Raw genomic sequence first — 23,948 nt, forward strand, 5'->3', positions numbered from 1 at the left:
CGGATTTGGACGAAACTTGGTGGAGAGGTTGGGTGTGTAACAAGACCGACTCGATTCGATTTTGGTGAAGAGCTGAATATGGATTCGGACACGAGAGTTAATTAATTTTTTAAGTGATTCTTCACCATCGAGAGATCGGACGAAAAGCGATATATAACATGATATTTTAAAAAGTTATGGACGAGTAATGACAAAACTTGGGGGATGAGTTGGTTAGTCGACAAGAACAAGCAGATTACATTTTCGTTCAGGTCCAAATCCAGATCCGGCCGATCAGTGGGATACAAAACATAAACTATTCAGGCTGGCGGAGGTATGTGCTCTGCCAAGTGCCGTACTTGCATTCCTCCTTCATCCGCACGCACGTGTTCTCCATGCAACATGTAACATGTCATTTAAAATCACGTGTTCATTACCTGTTATTGCTTTCAGATGAGGCGTCCTATCTCTAATCTGATTGGTTGCCTGGCATAGCAACGACTCCTGAGGATTTCCTTAACCTCAAGGAAATCCTTAGTTGAGGATTTCCTTAGGGTTGTTTATGCAACAGCCCTTAAGGAAATCCTCAGCTAAGTGGGAAAAAAAAAATCTACATTAAGGTAAATTTTTCGTTTACCCATAAAGTGTCGGGCCACAATCATGGTCGATATGTGCATGCAAATTAGTTTAAACTGATGGCAACCCAAACAATGAATCACGACCTTTCTTACAATGTATAATATCCGGGTAACTTATGAAAGCTTTCTTCTAATGGGTGGAGAAAAGCCGATGCTATGGGGGTTGGGAGGACTCTTTTAACTTTAAGGAAGGATTTAAGGAAAAACCTCCATTTAAGGATTTCCTTAAGGGAAAAGTTAAGGAAATACTCAATCCTCAATTCTGTCCTTTCGGATGGTTCATGCAAATTGCCCTACGCCTCCCTCTGGGAACCATAATAATTTAAAAAAAATTAAGAAATGATGGAAAAAAAAATGGAAAAATCAAATTCTTGAAAATTTAAAATATACAAATAATATAAAATTTAAAATAAATAATTCATTGAAAATTGAAAATAATGAAAAACATCCAATAAAAAAAATTATGGAAAAATTCAATAACTGGAAATATAAACATACAGTATTTAAATAATTGAAATAATAATATTAATTGAAAATAAAAGCTAATAAATAAAAAAATTTGAAAATTTAATAATTTGAAAATTGAACATATAATTTAAAAACTAGAAAATTTCAATAATTGAAAAATCATAGAGTAGAAAATTGAAAAAAATAATGAAAAAATTAGGGGAAATTTTTAAAAAACCAAATAATTGAAAAATAGAAAAAATTATCTGTTAAAATTGAAAAATGAAAATTGAATAATGAAAAAAAAGGAAGTAATGGAAGAAATATTCTTCAAAAAGTGGGACACCACGAACACCCAACACTTTATGCCTCCCTTCAGGAACCATAATAAATAGAAATCACTTTTTAACTTTGGGTTAAATGTATTATACATTCCTTGCCTACCCCCATTTAACTTGTATACTGTTGTATGTAAACATGACAAAGTTATCAATGTATGTGCATAGTTTTCTTCCTTTGAAAGTAAATATTTAACTGGACAGCTCTGCATTTGCAGGACTGTTTATATGGTGGACACATGAGAGGAATGTCAAACTCTTTTGTGGTGCTGAGTGCAAGAGAAGGTTTGAGGTACAGACCGACATCTATCATATCTTTCCCTCTTGCTGCAATCTGCAGGCTGAACAGCCAGTTATCTCAAATGAACATTTGCACCTACATACCTGAACACTGCTTTATATTATTTGTTGCTCTCGAACCAATACATTAGAAATTTCCAGATTTTTAGCTTAATATCAATCTTCCTTTTTTTCGATATAAAACCTACGTTTGTGGCACATCAATGTAACACATGATCTGTCCAGTGATTCAAGATGGTGGTACATCACCATTTCATGCTGTCTTGAACCCCCACGACTACAACAACTTAGTCAATGGCCACAAATATTCCCACTTTCTCGTGGGGTAGGCTGAGGAATGTTCTTGACCTATGTCTGTCACAATCTGGCTGGCTAGGCCTGAGGTTCGACTGGACGTGGTCGGAATTTATAAGTTGTTCAGAGTGCAGGTGACGCCACGCTTACTCTTCCTGAAAGTCCCTGTGGCGTCTTCATCAACCATCAATGTCCATTGCTAGTGGGCGAGTCTTCCAGCTTAACGTTCATATGAAGGACGGCAACACACATTAATGCATCAAACTACATGCGAAACATCAGGGTAGCAGTTTATAGCTCAGTCGATAATCAAATCCAGGCTAGACAGTTCAAATGTCAAACATTCCTCAAATCTTTATATTTCCTTCTATCTTGTTGCACATCATTCCATATTAGCAAAGGTACCCTTGTTGCTGGGTACCGCTGGGTTCCTTCACCCATCCCTTTCCCTTCCGCCTCCCACCTCCACCCACACCACACAAGGTGAGATTCATTGGGTCTGTTAAGTAAGTAGTAGTACAGAATTTCGTTATCCAAACATAGACAATCTCCTTAAAAGCCACACCCTTGTCCGAAAACCTACGCACGATGTACGCATTTCATTTTTATAAAATACTGTAATGCTGTTTATTAAATGTATGGTTAAATAAAAATAATTTACTCATGGTCTTCAATCAAGTAGAATATTTTTTTTGACCAAGAGACAACTAAACATTTGAGACGGAGAAGACTTTTTGTTTGTATTTTCCTTTACAGAGGCCTATTAAACACAGGCATTGAAGCCTTCTTCATCGAACCAGCAGCAGGAAGAATGGAGGATATTGAGAGTATGGAGCAAGAGCTGCAAGAGGATAAAAACAAGAATGAAAGAAACAGTCATGAAGAAGATGAACATAGAGGCAAACAAAAGCAAAATAAATGTGAGAAACCAAGAAAAGATAAATGGAGCAAAAGATGGAGGGAGAAGGAAGAGAAAATAAGAAAAGGGAAAGAGAAAGAGAAGATTGGTGGAGGACAGAAGCGCTTTGATCAGGGAGAACGAGGAATAAGTGAACAACTAAAGAGCAAAAAGAAGAAGAAAGAAAGTTGGAACGGGCAGAGGAACTGGCGCAATTTTGGAATCCATAAGATACGGCAGGCTTTGGACATCGACTTTCGACATGGCAGCTGTGGAAATCAAAATGACACAGGATGGGCCTGGGACAACGCGCAACTTTGGAGTCACAGACACCACCGCAGGGTGAGAAACTCAGGTGATCGTTGGTAAGTTTGTAAGTCATGAGATACTCTGTAAACTCGGCAACAGATCATAACAAACTGGTCAATTACAAGAATGCATGCACATTTTCACAAATTGGATCTTCCAAGAAAATTGAACAATGAAAATGAGCTTTACGGAGCAAAAAATGCTTTACAAATCTATTTGACTAGCAAAGAACACGTCCTTATGGACATGTTGATTCACCCGCTCCCCGTGGCCAACTCTGCATTTGCTTCTGTCTATGGCGTATTTGGATTTATCTGGAAATTCCAGGATCCGTATCTGAATCTTCACCAAAATGTAATCAATTTTCCTTGTCACACAACTAACCTGTCCACCAAGCTTCGTCCAAATCCACCCACAACGTTTTGAAATATCGTGCTATACTGTCGGACCCCCGCTATTAACGGTTCCGCTATTCACGGTTCTGCGTATTCACGGGTGATAAAATGCGACCTGTTTCTCTATTCCAGTAAAAGCTTCCCGTGAATTCGTGGTTTTTTTTTCTATTCGCGGCCGTGTTCCGTGAAATTGCGGGGTTTTTTTTCCTATTCGCTGCCGTGTTCTAAGAATTCGCGGATTTTGTTTCCTATTCGCGGCTGTGTTCCGTGAATTCGTGGTTTTTCGAGGGCGCAAAAAAAGAATTAATGAGCCGTGAGCTTCACATATAAAAGCTTTACGGATTATCGCCGACATTCGCGGGATTTGCCTTGCCATTTGAAGATTTATCCTCTCTATTCGTGGTTTGGTCCTCTATTCACAGATTTTCGTGACTTGGGAACCTATCCCCCCTTTTTACATTGAAACAATGCCCCGCTGTTCACGGGTTTCATTATTCGCAGATTTTCCAGGAGTGTATACCCGTGAAAATGTCCGAGGGTATATTGTTGTTAGCCCGATTTCTCAATAGTGAAGAATCACTTCAAAAATTCTAGTATCCAGATCCGGATCTTCACCAAAATGTAATCATTTCGTCCTTGTCACACACCCAACCTGTCCGCCAAATTTAGTCCGAATCTATCCATAACCTACCAGTCGACTGTGGATGATTTTACATCCAATAACAATAACACACTTGCATTTAATACATACACACACACACACACACACACACACACACACACACACACACACACACACACACACACACACACACACTCATGTATGTATACATACAACAACAACAACAACAACAACATGCATTTTAAGGCCATTTTCCCTGCTAGAGCGGGGGTTAGCCTTGCGGTCCCCATGACAATGTTCTCCATTTTGCCCTATTTTCTGCATCTCTCCTTGTTAACCCCCTTGCCCGCATTTCTTCTTCCACCATCTTTGGCCAAGTCTTTCTCGGTCTTCCCCATCCTCTACTTCCTTCTACATTCATTTCCATCACTCTTCTCAACCAGTCACTTTCATCCTTCCTCAACACATGACCAAACCATCTCAACCTGTTCCTCTTCACAACATCAATCATAGGCTCTATTCCCATCATTTTTCGCAATTCATCATTTGTCTTCCTCTCTCTCAACGATACTCCGCACATCCATCGAACTATTCGCATTTCCACCCTTTCCAACCTTCGTTGCTGCTCTACGTTCATTACCCATGTCTCGCTCCCATAAATCATAACACTTCTCACACATGCAGCATACACCTTTCCCTTCAGCTTCAACGACACTCCCCTCCTCATCAGCACGCCACTCAGTTCCCGAAACTTCTTCCATGCACATCTCACTCAAACAACCGTTGCCGAGTCTGATCCACCTTCTCCATTCACCATACATACAGTATATATATCCATACAACAACAACAACAACAACATGCATTTTAAAGGCCATTTTCCAAACCACCAAACCATCTCAACCTGTTCCTCTTCACAGCATCAATCACAGGCTCTATTCCCATCATCTTTCGCAATTCATAATTTGTCTTCCTCTCTCTCAACGATACGCCGCAGTATATATATATTATACAGTCTATATATATTATATATATATATATATATATATATATATATATATATATATATATATATATACATACATACATACGGGGGAAGAAAGGGGAGGGGAAGATGAAGAGTCTTACCTGTTGTCCGCCGGTAGTTCCCGAACCTGTGAAAAATATACTCAAACAAAACGGGTTTAAAATGTAAAAGGAAAATAACAAAAGGATTTATTAAAACGGAATGCCAGTAACAAGAAAAACGCGACGAAAAATAAAGTTCCTTTTGGAACTCTCCCAGAACATACACCGTACACAGACAGAGGGGAATTCAAGAACTGGAAAATAATAGTGTAATTATGGCACTTAGCTCAACTCGCTCGGTGCATCGTCAGCAATCGGCAGGCCCCAATCGCGCAGTCCGGGCGCGGCTTCTGCCTTGGTGGGAACAAGGCCTCGTGGTCCGTCTTGAACGGCAGGCACGCAGCCTGCTTTCCAACCAAGTCGGCAAAGCACCATCTCTTCCGCCTCAACCCGACCCCCACTGGCAAGATCTCCAAACACGACCGCAGCGATGAAGCCTAATGAGAGGAATGTCGCGCACAGCCGTCTTCCACCAAATTCCGGAACCAAGAGGAGAGAGTCGAGGGCAGTGGAAGGCGTGAGGGGCAAGAGGATGAAAATGTCGGTCTGAGTTTTCTTTTATTCATCGGGTCGTGACATCATCGGTGCTTCTCCTCCAATGCCCGCAGGCCCCGCTGCATGATCAGCTCTCCACCAATCAGCACGCTGCTTCTTGCTCGCCCTTCTCTCTACCAATCAGTGAGTGCCTTCTTACTCCACCCTAGCCAATCACGGCTCCTCAGGGCGTGTCCTCGGCCTGCTCGACCTCGATGTGTGCTGTAGCTGGTTGCCGTGCCATCGGTAGTGCTCAGAACTGGCTTCCTGGTGGTTTTTATTGTTATTTAGTGTGGTTTAATGGCCTGACTGGTGTATATGGTGCGGTGCCAAAAAGGATAAAGGAAATAAATCACTGAGGTTTGACGAACAGGGGAATTAACGTAATCCCTCCAACCAGTTAACAAAAGGGCCATCCTCGTATGGCCACAATTATTCACTCTTATGCGACAACCTGCTAAACAAAACTTACTACATGGTGATGGTTCTTACCCGACATCCGGAGCATGTTAATTTATACATCCTACCTGTTCTAAAGTATCTCCACCCCACCGACATAACAATATATATATATATATTTTATATATATATATATATCCATGTAGACTCAAACACAAATTAATGTGTTGGCGTGTCTGCAGATGAAACGAAGTGATGGAACTACAAACATGCATGTGGAACTACTATTGGTAGCAGACGCGGCAGAGGTTCGTATCATATATTATGGATGAGTGTATATTAGTGATGTTAAACTTGAAGAAAAGTTTGAGATTTACACAAGTTTGAATTTATGGGAGTTCAAATTGTCGTTCTTGGAATTAACCTTTCAGCAAAGAAAATTGTTGGCCGGTTGGGTGCAGAGTGGGGTGCTGGTGTTTTGGAAGGTCAGCAGCATAGCTCAGTTGGTGTCCTTTCTGTTGAATGTGTGACAGTCAATGATGTCACGCAGTGTTTACGCTGGTAAACTGTAATACTGTACTTGAATTTCTGGTAAAAATGTAATATTCTATGAGCTTTATAATATCACTTGTAAAAAAGTCTTTCAAAAATGATGAAATGGAACAATTTATTCGATGGTGCAGCCTCGTGAGCGTGCCAAATCCGAGGCCCTAGTGTCAGGTGTGCTTATATCGATTTTAGTTATAAGACATCATACAGACATAAATGAACACTTGTTTTACTCTGCGAGCATTGCACATCACGTGCAACAAATTTTACCTCCCTGCACCTTGTATCTATTGTCATTTTTTAAAAAACGTTTCTGTACACCACCCTTGAGGCCGGTTTGCAAGCCACCGTCTACAATTCCAATAGAAGAGACATAATTACTTTTATGAAAAAAAAAATTCGAGTTTGTTTTATCCTCAAAAAATAGACTGTAGTGAATACACATTCGTGTTAAAAGATTGGCCTTTAAAACCTGACTCAAATTGTCCTTATGGAGGGGGGCAGACATCTGTACTAACACATCAACTGACAGTGTGTTTTATATGGTAGATGAGGATTTATGGCACCTTTTGTCATTATATACTATATGATAACCGTATTATTATTTTTATTATTTTCACAAGTACTTGGAAATTGACAGTAATTACCTTTAACAACAACATCCATGAGCTTAGTGTGAGGAAAGAAAATCACTCATTTTTCTGTAGTTTTCGTTCACAATCGTCTTCACACATTATCTAGCTGATTTCTAGAGGGGCGCACACTTGCCTCTAACCTCCCTAGATTTTAATCCCGAGCCAGCTATAAACTGCCATCGCAGTGTTTCACAGGCAGGGTGATCCATCAATGTGTGCACCGTCCCTCCGATGGACGTCAAACTTGGCGTCCCGTCTGCCAGAATTAGTTGGTGGATGTTAAAGACCCCACGGTATCATTCGCAAAGAGTGGGTGAGCTGCCGACATCCTGAACAAATTCCAAATTTCTGCCCTAACCTAACCCTACTTACCCTAAGCATCAGCGACACAGCCGTGACCTCAGCCAATGACGCTATCCTACAGCCTAATGCTGCATATGACAGAAGAAGAAGATCTGGCTGGTTGTTGGCAGTCATAAAATACTTTTTAAAAAGCACCATTTTTATATGGCTCTCCTTTAAAACGAATCTACCGTCGGCCATATTGAAATAAACGGACCCTGGCTGTATCCCACAATTGCTTGCAGTAGAGTCCCTGTATATAGAGAGTTGTGTCAACTCAAATTTGGACGCCATTTTGTGTCTAAGTGTGTCGGATTAGATATACATGTACATTCGCGATATGGGGTGATATATTCTAAACCTGCTAAAAAAAAATTTACTACACATATTTAGTCTTATTATTACATACAGGTGATATTTGTTTTGTCAAAAACTCAGCTATTGCCGTGAAAAAGAGCTGTGTGGTGATATTAAAAGTGGTATGGCAATGCATATTACAAGCCAACACTGCATATAAGAGCTAACATTATAAGTAAGACAAACCAATGCTGTCGTTCTCTGAATTTTAATAACTTTTAGAAAGGAGTGTGGGCATATCCAATATTTTTAAAAGGGTGCCGAGAGCAATTCCGGTGTAGGACTTCCAGCCGACATATAGTCTAACACACTTAAAACAAATTCTGTACGTGGTATTGCCATATTTCTATAGTGTACAACTTTAGTTTTATCGACATTTATATTCAATTTCCATTGTAATGATTTAACAAGCTGCAAGTCAGCTTCTGTCTCTGACATAAGGAAAACGTCATCGGCATCTAGTAAGATTGAAACGTTCATTTATTACTACACCCTTGCCCAGAACTCTGATGGATATTGCCTGATCGATTAATATGTTTCATAGCTGGCGACTTAATTAACACTTAATATGCCACAAGACGCATGAGCACTGTACAAAGCAAACAATAACTCGTCAAATTTTGGACGTATGGATGGCTGCACAACCCGCAAAAAAATTGAGCAGGTCCCCCCCTAAAATTGCTTTTATGATTGCCGATTAGGCTAAAGATTTTAAACCAAAAAAATAACTTGCCTCGGAATAAGTTTTGAATGGACGGACAGACAACTGAAAACAAAACGGACCATGGGTTTCCCACCCCTATAAAATCAAAATTAATTCCCTCTGAAAAAGTACAGTGACATTGCCCACAGACTACCCAACCGCAGACCAGGCAATGTCACTGTACCGGGACATTTCATCAATCAATGACAATATGCGGTCCGCTAGGACTACCCGAAAAAAATTGAGCAGGGTTCTTCCCACGGAAATGCATTTTTGGTCAGCTCCTTGAAGATTATAAACAAACACAAATCACTTCCCTTTAAAAGGGTTTTCAACGGACAGGCAACCAAAAAAAAACCGAGCAGATAGAATTGCTTTTGAACATCGATCATCAAGCGGCGTGGGCCTACCTGGCAGAGTCTCGAGGAGTCGATCGCTTTCCAGCTCTTTCGTCTGACTTTCGCTTCCCAAATTTGTCTTCTGACTTTATCACTTGGAAATCTATACATCTTATATTTCCCAGATTGGTTTGAACAACCAAAAGCAGAACAACCAGTCATTTTGTTTGGCAATAAACAACATTCCTGTACCAAGCTGACGTTCACGCACGGTGAAGTTAGACACAAAATGGCGCCACGAAATCACGTGACCAAAAATCTCGGGTCAGCGCATGGCGCAACTCTCTTTATACAGGGACTCTAGCTTGCAGTAAACATGTTGTGATTGAATTAGTTTTGAGGGCCATTGTCTCGACTGGATTTGATTAACGACAGGGTTGGATTTGAGTAAAAAAAAACAAATACTGCCATCCTATTGCAGCGTCAGAAAGTGAAGCTGCATCTTGGAGTACGATGTCCTTCGGACACAGAGATAAAGCTGGCTGTCCCATCTGTATTTAGGTTGTGGTTGTTGAATATCCCACGGTATCTCCCAAATAGCAATAGACCACTGTGTTCTGGAACCCTCACTAACACATTGCCGAGATTAAATTTAGATTAAGTCAATTGTGTCATTGGGGTTGTTTGATAGAAAACAAGTTATCCATACAGTACAATTACACTTTCACTTCACAGGCAGCCTGTATGGATAACCTACTAGCTACATACAATGCATTCCCCACATGGTGTGGGTTCCATTCCCATGGCCGCTCAGAAATTTGGTCTAGACTCCAGAGAGATGAGCACTACTGAGTCCATGCCCATAGAAACACTATCCTGGGGCCCAACATCCTGTTGAAGGTCATGGGACCTCCACCACGACCACCACCAAAATTGTGAGAGAAATAGGCCAGAAAGGGCCAAATGCAAAATAAAGTAGCATTTTGGAAATGCTAACATAATTTCAAGAGATGTCCACAGGAGAAACATGACGGAGCCATTGTGGGTAAAGGATGTATTTAACAGGCAGATAATAAATAAATAAATCGAAGGAAGTGGTGTTGCTCAAGTTCGGGAGGAAAAGATGCTTGCATTATTTCGGGTTGCTCTATGCAGATGTTTCCTGAAATTATCTGCAATGCACTCCGCAGTTCCTTGTTCTGCTGTAATATATATTTCTGGGAAATTATTGCATCATTAGACAACACAAAATGAAATTTTGTTTTATTCAAACTCACAACAACCAAATGGTTGTGAGTTTTGAGCAATCTTTGGCTGAGGGAGGAACTTGATCTTGCTTTTATATGACGAGACATCACTGTGCTTTTAGATGCATTACAATGACTTTAGTAAATTAGAGATTTAATGGAACACCTTACCCTGCACAGTCTTGAGAAAATGGACATGGGAAGGGTTACTCTGTCCCTTTTTGTTTGGATGAAGTTAGCTTAGGTGTTGTATGGCTGGGTACCGCCATTTTGTCTGAATCTTGATGTTCTCCACAAACTTGATTGGTCGAGATGGAATGCAATTTTGCCCAAGTACTGCTAAACTGAAGTTTTTGGAAATGTGAACAAGCCGATTTGTGTTCTACATTGTTCAAAAGATACAATTCAAAGTAATAAAACAAAAGTTTTTGAGGCTGTATAAAAATTAAAAAAAACAAACAAACATTGAAATGGAAGTTTACCACCATTGATGCATTTTTTAAATATACATGGTCTAGGCTTGTGTAAGAGCTCGGACATAGAACAGATCAGGATGCAATATAACAGAGGGAACAGCAGGAGAAAGGGGAAATGGCAATAACAGGGTAGAGGGAGAAGGTAGATGGAGACGGTCAAAAAAGGGAAAAGATCATGGTTTTGGAAGGGGCATGCCCTGTGATAGTGATGAACAGCTGTCTATAAAACTTGTAGAGAAGAATGAGATTGAAGAGTGTGTGGAAGGTGGTTCCTCATGTAGGAAAGGAGAGGAATAAATGAGTGGAGGTGAGCAGTGGTTCTGGATTTAGACAGTTTCACTAGGAGGGGTTTTCTGGTGGACCGTGTGCATCCTGTAGATACCTGAGGGGGACATGGTGCATGAGGAGGGCAGAGGGTGCAAGACCAGAAATGTGGTGGAAGAAGACAGAGAGACCCCCCGACCTGTCGGTGATGGCGAAGTGATAGGCCCATAGACTCAGCTGAATTGTGAGAGATTCCAATGATCTTGAAGGCCTTGGTTTCTATGGCATCAAGATGAGCAAGATGTGAGGCAGGGGAGCCAGCCCAGAGGGGAGAGCAGTACTCCATCAAGCTGTGGATGAAAGCCTTGTCGGTGGATAGGAGCTCAGGTGTGCTCAGGTCATTTGGAATAATCCATCTTTTACACCACCTTATTTAACATGTTAAATTACTGATTCATGCCTGTTGTTTGTCTCTTTTATGACGTCCCCAAAAAAGTAAGTTTCCTGTTTGGAATGATTTTCAATTACTAGTTAGATACCCATGCTACGCACGGGTGGGAGGCCATAAGCAGACAGACAATGCAGAAATGGCGAATGCTAAAGCATGAAACCAATAAATTCCACATTCCTGTAGCACCTTCAGTCGCACATCAGACATGGACAGCAAGTTCGTGAAGGACTTACATGAAAAACGTACCCGTTTGTTCCATACCCAGTCAATGGCGAATCTGCATATGGCGATCTGCGAATTTCATGTTTAGGAAGTAAAAACCGTCACGGCATTTCGTCATTCACTTGAACTCGATATCTCTTTTTTCATTCCAAACAGCATAACTCCAATCACAAATGAAATAACATTAATATAAAAAATAAACTTTTAACAACATTCGTGACATAAGCAAATATTTAAATCCTGATGTGAAGTTCCGTACGGTTGGGTGAACACAATTACAAATTCAAAATCGTAATTGTATTCACTCAATTCCAATCATCAATTGATCCCTTAACAAAACAATTGACACGATTAACGATTTAACATTACGATTGAATGACGGTTGTATTTGGATATTATCAAACCCGTGCATTTCCGTCATGTGTCCACTTCCGCATTCGCGGCAGGTTCATAATTGTCATCAAAATCTAAACAGTATTTGTAGAATTTCAATAAAAGCCACATCACTGTTCATATCGGTAAATAGTATTCCATCGTGTTTGGAAAAACTGGAAAATTGGAAAACTTGGAAAACTTGGAAAAACAATATAGCCTATTTTACTCCCAAGAGTCCCAGGAACACCCACCCAAAATATCGTTGGGATCGGTTGAGCCGTTTTTTTTGGGTTTTTTTTTTGTATACGAGACAGACTGCTTCAATTTGCTTTATTCAGGCATTATCTCACTGTGTGCATGCACATGCATGGGAATGTGAGAGCCTAAGTACTGCCAAACTGCCGCCGTTTGGTAATCTGCAGTGTCCAATTCATGTTTTAAATGGTGGCCTGAAAGTCGCTTCACCCATTCCCAGTAAAGCATTCGTTCTTAAACTATTTTAATATACAGGTTTTATTGTGCGGTACTTACAATAATTAATTATTAATTGTGTCTGTATGATGGAGTGCGTACACGTACTGTACAATGACTACTTCATTATAAAAATCGTCAAACTTAAAAAGGGAGGTGGTAATCCTTCCCATGTCCTTTTTCTCAAGACTCTTGGGCGGGGGACGTTTTTTTCTTTATATAACCCTCTTGGGGTAAGGTGTTCTATGAACTCTCTAGTTACCTCCACCACCAAAGGTGGACGAAGGTTATGTTTTCACGAAAGGTCTGTTTGTTTGTCTATCTGTGAGCAGGATATCTCAAAGTGAGATGGATTTGGACTAAATTTGGTGGACAAGTTGGGTGTGTGACAAGGAAGAATTGATTCGATTTTGGTGAAGATCCAGTTCTGAATACTAGCATTTTTTCAAGTAATTCTTCACCATTGAGAGATAGGGCCAAAAACGATTTTAAAAAAGTATGATATCTCAAAAGGCTGTGGATGGATTATGACAAAACTTGGCGAATCAGTTGGTTAGGCGACAAGAACAGGCCGATTAGATTTTGGTTCAGGTCCAAATCCATATCCGGCCTAGCAGTGGGATACAACACTTATATTGTTCAGCCTGGCGGAGGTTTGCGCTTTACTGAAGTGTCGTTCTAGTTTATTAATGTCATTGTAATACATCTAAAAGGACAGTGATGTCTCGTCAAATAAGAGCAAGTTCCTCCCTCAGCTAAAGATCACTCAAAACTCACAAACATTTGGTTGCATTTAGGATTGTCTTATGATGCAGGAATTTCCCAGAAATGCAAATCATAGCAGAACAAGGAACTGCAGAGTGCAAGGCAGATCATTTCAGGAAACATCTGCAAAGAGGAATGTTCAAAATATGAAAGTCTATGAACAGACACAAATAACAGTGGGAACTAATTTGCTCTGCTTTGCGCTTCACACACGAGGGTAACAATGGACAAACAAGAAGACGTCATGCAGAGCACGATACTTGCAAAATCCGCCCCCCCTCCCCAATAATTTTTTTCCCATTGAAACAGCAAATTGTCCATTTCATCAAGATTAAAATTGACAATCTTGATCAAAGCTCGGGTCAATAGGAAGAAAAGTGACGATTTTTCAGATGAACAATTATGATTTTGGAAGGTTGACCTTGAGTTGACCTTTTGACCTCAAAAATAGTATGTTTCCCAATTTAGTGACTCGATATGCAAATGCTGTTCAATTTTCATGTCAATCGGTTGAGAATTGACGGCTTTTTAGATGAAAAGTGATGATTTTAAAAATTTGACCTTAAGTTGACCTTTGACCTTTTGACCTCAAAAATAGTATGCTTCCCAATTTAGTGACTTGATATACAAATGCGATTCAATTTTCAAGTCAATCGGATTTAAAATGGCGATTTTAGAAATTTGACCTCCAGATTACCTTTGACCTTTGACCTCAAAATGAATAGGCTTCTCAATTGGGACGACTTATACAACGTGGTGAAGCTTCGTGACGATCGGTTTAGAATTGTGACCTGTAGGCCGGTGACAAACAGACAGACAGACAAACAGACAGACAGACAAACAGACAGACAGACAGAACCACAAACGGAACCGACCAATAAACACAGTATATAGGAATGAGACAGGAATCCCAGCATTATGAGCTACTGTACATGCTCAGAGGGGGATGTGCTGCTGATGCAATGCCATCTGCTGGGAGGGCAGGAATTTGTAACTTGGTCAGGGTGCTGGTGACAGTTCGCCTACTTTTCATGAAGGATACCGTGGGAACTCCAACGTCCACCAACTAATTCCAGCAGATGTGACGCCAAGTTTAATGTCCATCCGAGGGACGGCACACACATTGATGAATCACCCTGCTGGTGAAGCACGAGGATAACAGTTTATATAGCTGGGTCGGGATTGAAACCCAGGCTAGACAGCTTAGAGGACTGTGTGCGTACCTCTAGAGTCTAGGCCAATCTGTCAGTCCTAAATATAGGATAAGTGCCATCAACATACCTGTGCTTTAAGAAAAGTAAGATATATCAGCTGGTCTGAAAAGAATTACCATATACTGCTTCAGGAGTTACTGGAAAAGTGGAAGGTAGGGGCTCTACACCCCCACCCCCAACCCACCCAACCCGTTTAACCATGGCTTCTGAACAAATGATTACTCCCGTATATCCTCTCGCCATGGCACTGATTCTCGGCAGTCATTTTCATTTTGCACCTTATGACCTCACTCTTCAGGCCACTGGAAGCACCAATGATTGTAATTTCCTGCATTTTACATTCGCTAGTCCTTTAGTTTCTGTAAGAAAAGATCGAGACAAAATACAGACAAGGCAAAATTACACCACAACTTCATATAGCAAGCACATTTAGTATTAAAAAACAAACAAAAAAGACAACAAAAAAAAACAATATATATATATATATTGTTACAGACGCGGTGGTGGATGTTGGTTCACCGAGCGGTTTGGTATGACCGCGCCTGCACAAGTTACCCGATTATACTCGAACGTTGCCGAGTCGCGCTACGCTAGGTCAATGAAGGAAAAGGACACAACGGCTGGGATTCAAATGACACGACACCAAGGGTTCAGTTCTCAAGACCTCCGGAGGAGGTTATATTAGGGCGGAAGGTTAGATTACAGGAATGAGAGGGACAGCATAGAAAGACAGGCACTTAGACACACTCTTATAATAGCCCCAACAGACGACAGATAAACAGGACAAAAACTGACTCACACGGGGATTGATGGCAAGGAAAGGCAGAATCGATGGCTCCAGGTGCACCTGGGCTCAGGGCAGGATCGACCCGGTCCGGTCTAGAGATGCGGGGAGGTCGCAGCGCTCGGATGTGGTGATTGTCTTCTCAAGCTGGGGGCGCATCTCACGTCACATCCGGTAAGTCGCCGCGTATATCCGGCGGGGAGTGACACGCCCTCGGCTCGTTAGCTCCGCCCCAGATGGAATCGGCCCGTTGCTTCTCATTGGGTGCGTGCGGGGGGGTTACCGGCTCCGCCCTTGACGAGGGGCCGACAGGCAGCCCCTTCTTGGTAACCCCGTCGGCGCACATGGGTAATGGCGGCTAACCGAGCCGGAGTGAGGACGCACACTCCCCGCACGCCGCGCCGCGCCCCTCTGTTGTTGTAGTTGTTGTTGTTGTTGTTGTTTGGGGAAGAAGATGGGAGGAGGTATGGGAAGGTCCTAAACTCACTACTGGTGCCATATAATCACATTCTGGTGCAACGAAGAGTCAGAATTAATGGAAACGAGTCCTTAACTGACAGACTAAGAATAACTAGCAAGATGTCCGAAAGTTGTCTACGTGAGATGCGGTGGACCTGGGCACGACATTTAATGGGGGAAAAAGGGGAAGGTCGGTTCTACAGAGTGTTATTTACAGGCAATGGGACTAGGGAATGGGGGATTGGGGATAGTTGGGGAGTATTGGGGAAATAGGGGAATATTTACAAGCGGATATGGAGGCCAAATTCCATATTCGCAACAATATATATATATATATATATATATATATATATATATATATATATATACACATGTATACCCAACTAACACAACATTAGGCCAACGTTGGAAAATAGACGTCGCGTTTGCAACCAATAAACAACGTTGGGCCAACGTTAGAAAATAGACGTCGCGTTTGCAACCAATAAACAATGTTGCGCCAATGTTCGAAAATAGACATTGCGTTTACAACCAATAAACAACGTTGGGCCAACGTTAGAAAATAGACGTCGCGTTTGCAACCAATAAACAACGTTGGGCCAACGTTAAAAAATAAACGTCGCGTTTGCAACCAATAAACAACGTTGGGCCAACGTTAAAAAATAAACGTCGCGTTTGCAACCGATAAACGTCACCGTGACGTCAACAATGAGCTTGCGACCAAATGCCAACGTTGGCCCAACGTGTTAGCTGGGTATACAAAATCAATATCAATACACTCGATATACTACTACCTGATATAATACTATACTGATATACTATACTACACTGATATATATATAATACTGATATAATACTACTACCTGATATAATACTACCTGATGGTGCGTAGGCGAGAGAGGGGGCACCTCCGGGACACAAAGGTGATCACGGGGGAGGAGGCTGTTTCACAGCACCACTTGGTTGTCTGCGACATAAGGGTGGAAGGTGCGAGGAGAGCTCGGCGGGTGAAGTACCAACCGAGAATGAAGGTGTGGAGGTTGAAAGAGGTGACAGTGAGGGAGGCATTAAAAGAGAGGCTGAGTAGGGCAGAGGATGATGTGGTTGAGCTTGAACGTGGTTGGATGTCAATGAAAGATAGTCTGTTGGGAGCCGTTGGTGAGGTATGTGGATGGACAAAAGGACCACCGAGGCAGTCGGAAACATGGTGGTGGGATGATGAAGTTGGAAAGAGGATTGATGAGAAGAGGAAGAAGTTCAAGGAGTGGCAGAAGGCGAAGGGTACGGGAGCAGAAAAAGCAGAGCATGAAAGTTATAAGGCAGCCAGGAAGGCTGCAATGAAAGAGGTAGCAAAGGCGCAGGAGGTATGTAGGAAAATGTTCAGAGAACACTTGGATTTGGAAGAGGGTCAGAGAGCGGTATTCAGGATTGCAAAGCAGATAGCGAAACAGAGGTGTGATGTGATGGGACCCAGATGGAATTAAAGGAAGATGGAAAAGATATATGGAAATGCTGTTGAATACAGAGAATGAATGGGATGGAAACATAGAGAGTAACCCAGTTTTAGGACCGGCAGAGAAGATAACTGAGAAGGAACTTGAGGAAGCGATAAAAGCAATGAAAAGTAGAAAAGCGGGAGGGCCGACAGGAGTTGTGGGAAATATGTTGAAGGCAGCAGGAAGTTGGGGTGTGAAGAGAATGACAGAGATATGTAATCTGGTGGTGAAAGAAGGCCGCATTCCAGTGGATTGGGAACTGAGTACCCTCGTCCCTTTATACAAGGGGAAAGGTGGCCCACTGGAGTGTGGCTCGTACCGAGCGATAAAGTTATTGGAGCATGGAATGAAGGTATTGGAAAGGGTGTTGGAGAAGACGATAAGGAAGAAGGTGAAGATCGACGAAATGCAGTTTGGATTTATGCCAGGAAGAGGAACGACAGACGCGCTCTTTATTCTGAGGCAGTTGCAGGAGAAGTACACGGAGAAGAGGAAGAAGTTGTTTCTTGGGTTTGTTGATCTGGAGAAAGCATTCGATAGGGTTCCACGCGAAGTATTGACATGGGCATTGAGGAAGTTAGGAGTGGAGGAGTGGTTGATCAGAGTAGTTATGGCAATGTACAAAAGAGCGTGCACAGCTGTAAGGACGAAGGACGGGAACAGTGGTGAGTTTGAGGTGAAGGTGGGAGGGCATCAGTGGTCGGTACTAAGTCCACTACTATTTGTAGCTGTGATGGAGGGGCTGGCTCAGAACGTAAAGGAGGGTTTACCGTGGGAGTTGTTGTATGCAGATGATTTGGTGTTGATTGCGGAAAGTATGGATGGACTGAAGAATAAGATGAGCAAGTGGAAGGAATGTATGGAGACAAAAGGTCTGAAGGTAAATATAGGAAAGACGAAGGTGATGGCAAGTGGTAAAGCATGTGATGAGGTGGAAAGAACTGGGAAGTGGCCATGTGCTGTGTGCAGGAAGGGTGTCGGAGTAAACTCCATTCAATGTGCAATGTGCTCTGAGTGGGTTCATCAAAAATGTAGTGGTCTGAGAGGGTCATTAACCAGTGTGGCAGCTACATTCAAATGTAAGGTGTGCACAGAGGGAGCTGCAGATGGAGGAAATGTTGAGTTTGATCTTGGAGACGGCGTGAAGGTGGAAGGTGTGAAAACATTTTGCTACCTCGGAGACATGCTGAATGGAGAAGGTGGATCAGACTCGGCAACGGTTGCGAGAGTGAGATGTGTATGGAAGAAGTTTCGGGAACTGAGTGGCGTGCTGACGAGGAGGGGAGTGTCGTTGAAGCTGAAGGGAAAGGTGTATGCTGCATGTGTGAGAAGTGTTATGATTTATGGGTGCGAGACATGGGTAATGAACGTAGAGCAGCAACGAAAGCTGGAAAGGGTGGAAATGCGAATGGTTCGGTGGATGTGCGGAGTATCGTTGAGAGAGAGGAAGACAAATGATGAATTGCGAAAGATGATGGGAATAGAGCCTGTGATTGATGCTGTGAAGAGGAACAGGTTGAGATGGTTTGGTCATGTGTTGAGGAAGGATGAAAGTGACTGGTTGAGAAGAGTGATGGAAATGAATGTAGAAGGAAGTAGAGGACGGGAAGACCGAGAAAGACTTGGCTAAAGATGGTGGAAGAAGAAATGCGGGCAAGGGGGTTAACAAGGAGAGATGCAGAAAATAGGGCAAAATGGAAAAGATTTTCATGGGGACCGCAAGACTAACCCCCGCTCTAGCAGGCAAAATGGCCTTAAAATGCATGTTGTTGTTGTTTGTACACTCGATATACCAGCCCCTAGCTCATAACAGTGAACTCATAACATGTAGTAAAGATAAGACAGTTCACACGATTAGAGGATTATGCCTTTGGAGCCTTAACTGGAGATTTTCGGTTGGCAATTCTGCAAAGCAAACTGGTATTGTGTACAAAATGGCGATAGACCGTTCTTGTTAGTATTCACTAATGATAAATGTACCAAAGAGGCATCAAACAGGTTAATTCAGACAATACAAAGTGAATTTTCAATGACTGTAATGTGTGTGTGTGTGTGTGTGTGTGTGTGTGTGTGTGTGTTTTATATGTGTGTGTGTGTTTTGTGCATGCACATGCATGCTTGCACATGTAGTTCAACAAGCAAGGCCGCAATGCGAGAGCAACAGAATCTCGCTTGATAGAAATGGCACACCTTGTGCATGAGGTGAGGAACAAGAGGGGATGGACCTCCTTATCTTTTTGTTTGATTTCATTGTTTCTTTTTTCACCCTCCGATATAGATATTCCTCTATTTCCATCCACTCATCCCTCCCCCTAAACCACTTCCCCTCTTGCCCAGTTTTACCAACCTCTAGGAGTGGTAGTTGCCCTTGTTGGAATTGAGATTTGGACCGCAGGTGACCTCATTAGGGTCACACCAGACGCACAGATGACATTGACCCAGTTCCTAAGTTGGAGGCAGCGTGAACTTGCTCCTCAGAGACACCATGATTCCGCCCAACTCATCACGTATGTTTTATCAGACAAACACGTAACATGCTTAGCAAGGAATAAAGAAGCAGATTTTGTGGAATTATTTGTCATGGCAATCGTGGCTTAACTACATTGACTGTCGTAATCTAGGTTTCAGTCACCAGGCCATGAGGCTTGGATAGTTTTTGAAATGCTGAAGTCTGAACAAAAGCTTTTTTTAGTTTCTCGGTTAGACATTAGACATTATCTTTTGTTTCAAAACTATTGTTTTTTGATATTCTCTCTTCTTTGCCACCCTCCCTTCCTTTAGTGGTGTGCAGTTTGCTGGTAGTACTGTTGGCATGGCACCCCTGGGTGGAATATGTTCCCCAGACCTCTCTGGTGGCATTAGCATGGTGAGAGAGGGTGCCGAGATCTTTGCAGTCTTTTTAGTCTTTCTTTTAGCAAGTCTTTTTACACAAAAGGTTTTTAAAGGGACTGTTAACTAAAAATCCAAATTTGGTATTTATTAATGTGAATTAATACAACACTTATCCGATCAAAGATTTAAAGTTGTGCCGACGTTTTGATTTCCCCCGTCGACTAAAACTTTGGTGGTTCGACTAAAAGTTTGGGAGATCTTTGGGAGATCCGTCGGGAGATACCAAATTCTTTGGGAGATCTTTGGGAAATCTTTTCGTCGAACCACCAAACCACCAAATGGGAAAAAATTGGATTTTGGGGAAATTTGGGAAGATCTTTGGGAGATCCGTCGACTAAAAGTTTGGGAGATCGGTGGTTCTAAAAGTTTGGGACATCTTTGGGAGATCTGTCCAGAGATACCAAATTCTTTGGCAGATCTTTGGGAGATCTTTGGGAAATCTTTGGGAAATCTTTGGAAGATCTTTGGGGAATCTTTTAGTCGAACCACCAAATGGGATTTGTTTTCGTCGAACTAAAAATGAAATGGGAGTTTTAGTCGAACCACTAAACCACCAAACCACCAAATGGGAAAAAATTGGATTTTTGGGAAATTTGGGAAGATCTTTAGGAGATCCGTCGACTAAAAGTTTGGGAGATCGGTGGTTCTAAAAGTTTGGGAGATCTGTCGGGAGATACCAAATTCTTTGGGAGATCTTTGGGAAATCTTTAAGTCGAACCACCAAATGGGATTTGGTTTAGTCGAACTAAAAATGAAATGGGAGTTTTAGTCGAACCACCAAACCACCAAATGGGAAAAAATGGGATTTTTTGGAAATTTGGGTAGATCTTTAGGAGATCCGTCGACTAAAAGTTTGGGAGATCTGTCGGGAGATACCAAATTCTTTGGGAGATCTTTGGGAAATCTTTAAGTCGAACCACCAAATGGGATTTGGTTTAGTCGAACTAAAAATGAAATGGGAGTTTTAGTCGAACCACCAAACCACCAAACCACCAAATGGGAAAAAATGGGATTTTTGGGAAATTTTTTGGGAAAATTGGGAAGATCTTTGGGGGATCCGTCGACTAAAAGTTTGGGAGATCGGTGGTTCGAACCCCGCCGAGTCATACCGAAGACTTCCTTGCTTGAGGCTCATCATTTAAAAGGATGGACCACAGACAAACAACGCTGGGAAGGCAATGGCAAACCACCCAGTATAACCCTGCCCAAGAGACTGCTTCGGCAGCACCAACGCTCTGTAAGAGTATGGCACATCAGAATCAACAATTCTTCCTTGGCACACACCGAACCTGTCCACCAGGTTTCGCCTGAATCTGTCCATAACCGTTTTGAGATATTCTGCTCACAGACAGACAAACATACAAACAATGGGTGAAAACATGACTTCCGTCTACCTTCGGTGGTAACGGAAACAACATCGACGAAAGAGAAGACGTTTAAGATGTTGGAAGATGAGTGTAAGGATGGCATGCCATGTCTCGTAAGCTTCCTGGCAGATAGCTCGCGTCATTAAAAATGAAATAGGAAACTCAGCATGCATCAGATCAAGTTAAAAATTGATAAGTTGTTTTATTTCCTGTATATTTATCCCCTGCAATGCAATAGCTCTTATGTACTCTCTACACAAGTTTGTCTGGAGAATATGTTTGTTCAGGCAAATTAATTCATAACCAAGAACACAAGCGGTCAATCTTTTCCTTCTATATCCTCAGGACCACTCATCTGAGGTGCTTGGAACTGCAGCCACTTTGGCCCATGAGCTAGGACATGGGCTGGGGATGAAACATGACGATAGCAATTGCAGGTGTCACAATACCCACTGCATCATGGCTCCTGCACTGAGGTAAGTGCCGGATTAATTGTTTGGAGAGGGGTTGTTGCCCTGCGCTCGCGAAGTGAAAAGCGAGGCTAAGCATTCATGTGCGTACGTGTGCCGTGTCTGAATTTTAAAAAGTAATATTCTCGGCAACCGTTGGTCCAATTGACATGAAATTTTCACCATCGGAGCGCCTCCTCCTGTAGAATATTTTAATGATTATTATGACGTCATAGGTCACGTGGTACAGGCGCCATCTTGGAAAAACTTTGCACATCTATATCTCTGAAACCACTCCATGGAAAAAAAAAATTGAGACCTGGCTCATTGTCAACTAATCCCCATGGGGAATAAGATATGTTAATGATGATGTCATCGGTGCCTTCGTTATGACGTCATAATTCGACAAGTACAACACTTATCCGATCATTATTTTAAAAAATTCTCAGCAAGTTGGTCTGATGGGCACGAAATTTTCACCATAGGAGCGCCTTCTCCTTTAGAATATTTTAATGATAATCATGACGTCATAGGTCATGTGGTACAGGTGCCATCTTGGAAAAACCAAAAAACGTTCCACCTCTATATCTCCAAAACCGCTGCATGGAAAAAATTGAAACGTGGCTCATTGTAAAGAACTCAATATGGGGAATAGGTGTTGTTAATGATGACGTCATTGGTGCCATAATTATGACGTCATAATTCGACAGGGACAACGCTTTGTCTGATCAGTTTGAAATGTATTGAGCGTGATCTATGCAACAATTATATTAGAGAATAGAAATTTATGATGTCATCGCTCACGTGGTCTGGCAGCCATATTGGATCAAAGAAAAAAAAATGTTCAAAAACAGAAGAGTTGGCTCGCACCAAGTTGACTGTGCAGGGTAAGCATTCGATGAATACCATCTAGTTAGTTTAGCAACCAAACTGCATTTTGTTTAGCAATTCGTACCTTGTTCGTGCATGGTTCAGACACATCGAGCAAAGTGGATTTCTATTATCTTATAATCTTAAGTCAACTCAAGTACAAACATCTTCTGGTCGAAATAAGCGCAATAATTTTTTTAATGCCTCCGCTGAGGAAGTCGTTGGAAGCATTATGTTCCCGGGTTGGCTGTTCGGCTGTCCGTCCGTCCATCCGTGATAGGTTTTCGTTACCATGATAACTTAAGAATGGCTGAAAGCATCTTGGTCAAACTTGGTGCAAGTATGTATAATGATGCAAAGATAAACTGATTAGGTTATGTGGTCAAGAGGTCAAAGGTCAGAGGTCCCGTTTGATAAAAAATTTTTTGATAACAAGCTAACTTGTGAACCAGTGATGGAATTTTGACCAAACATGGTATAAGTATTTATTATGATGCAAAAATGAACTGATTGGATTTCGGCATCAAAGGTCAAAGGTCAGAGGTCATGTCAGGTAAAAATGTGATACTTGAGAACAGCTGAAGGGATTTATATCAAACTTGGTGCCAGTATGTATAATGATGTAATAATGTGTGCGGAGGGTCGACGTCGTGACGTCGAAGAGTGCTGTTGTAGTTTTAAATTTGTTATATAGTAGATTTTGAACCAATGAATTGTGTTACTTGAGTTCGTCCTGAATTTGGTGCTGAAGGTTATTCTGGAGTCGATTCCTGAGTGAATAATTTGCACAAAAACTGGTGGCTGATGACTGATATTTAGGGTGGAGTGGGGAAGAAGAGAAGGGAGCAGCTTATTTGAGTAGTTTAATTAATGACTTAAATCACTAGCTTCACCCACTCACCTTGAACCCCAGCCTTGGCCGGAAATTCTAACTTGATACCTC

At 41.8% G+C, this 23,948-nt stretch overlaps 1 protein-coding gene across 1 annotated transcript in view; it reads left to right on the forward strand.

The window, feature by feature from the left end:
• The window catches only part of LOC137418084 (disintegrin and metalloproteinase domain-containing protein 12-like), a 108,561-nt gene that overhangs the window by 54,563 nt on the left and 30,050 nt on the right, over nt 1–23,948 (forward strand). Inside the window, exons 5-11 of the mRNA XM_078769882.1 lie at nt 1,621–1,694; nt 2,753–3,236; nt 6,522–6,587; nt 19,558–19,629; nt 19,765–19,934; nt 20,209–20,293; nt 22,032–22,162. Of these exons, the coding sequence (XP_078626008.1) occupies nt 1,621–1,694; nt 2,753–3,236; nt 6,522–6,587; nt 19,558–19,629; nt 19,765–19,934; nt 20,209–20,293; nt 22,032–22,162 (1,082 nt within the window). The remainder of the gene's footprint in view (nt 1–1,620; nt 1,695–2,752; nt 3,237–6,521; nt 6,588–19,557; nt 19,630–19,764; nt 19,935–20,208; nt 20,294–22,031; nt 22,163–23,948) is intronic.

Source organism: Myxine glutinosa, chromosome 1, assembly GCF_964187855.1.
Source record: "Myxine glutinosa chromosome 1, kmMyxGlut1.1, whole genome shotgun sequence".
NCBI classification, from domain to species: Eukaryota; Metazoa; Chordata; class Myxini; order Myxiniformes; family Myxinidae; genus Myxine; species Myxine glutinosa.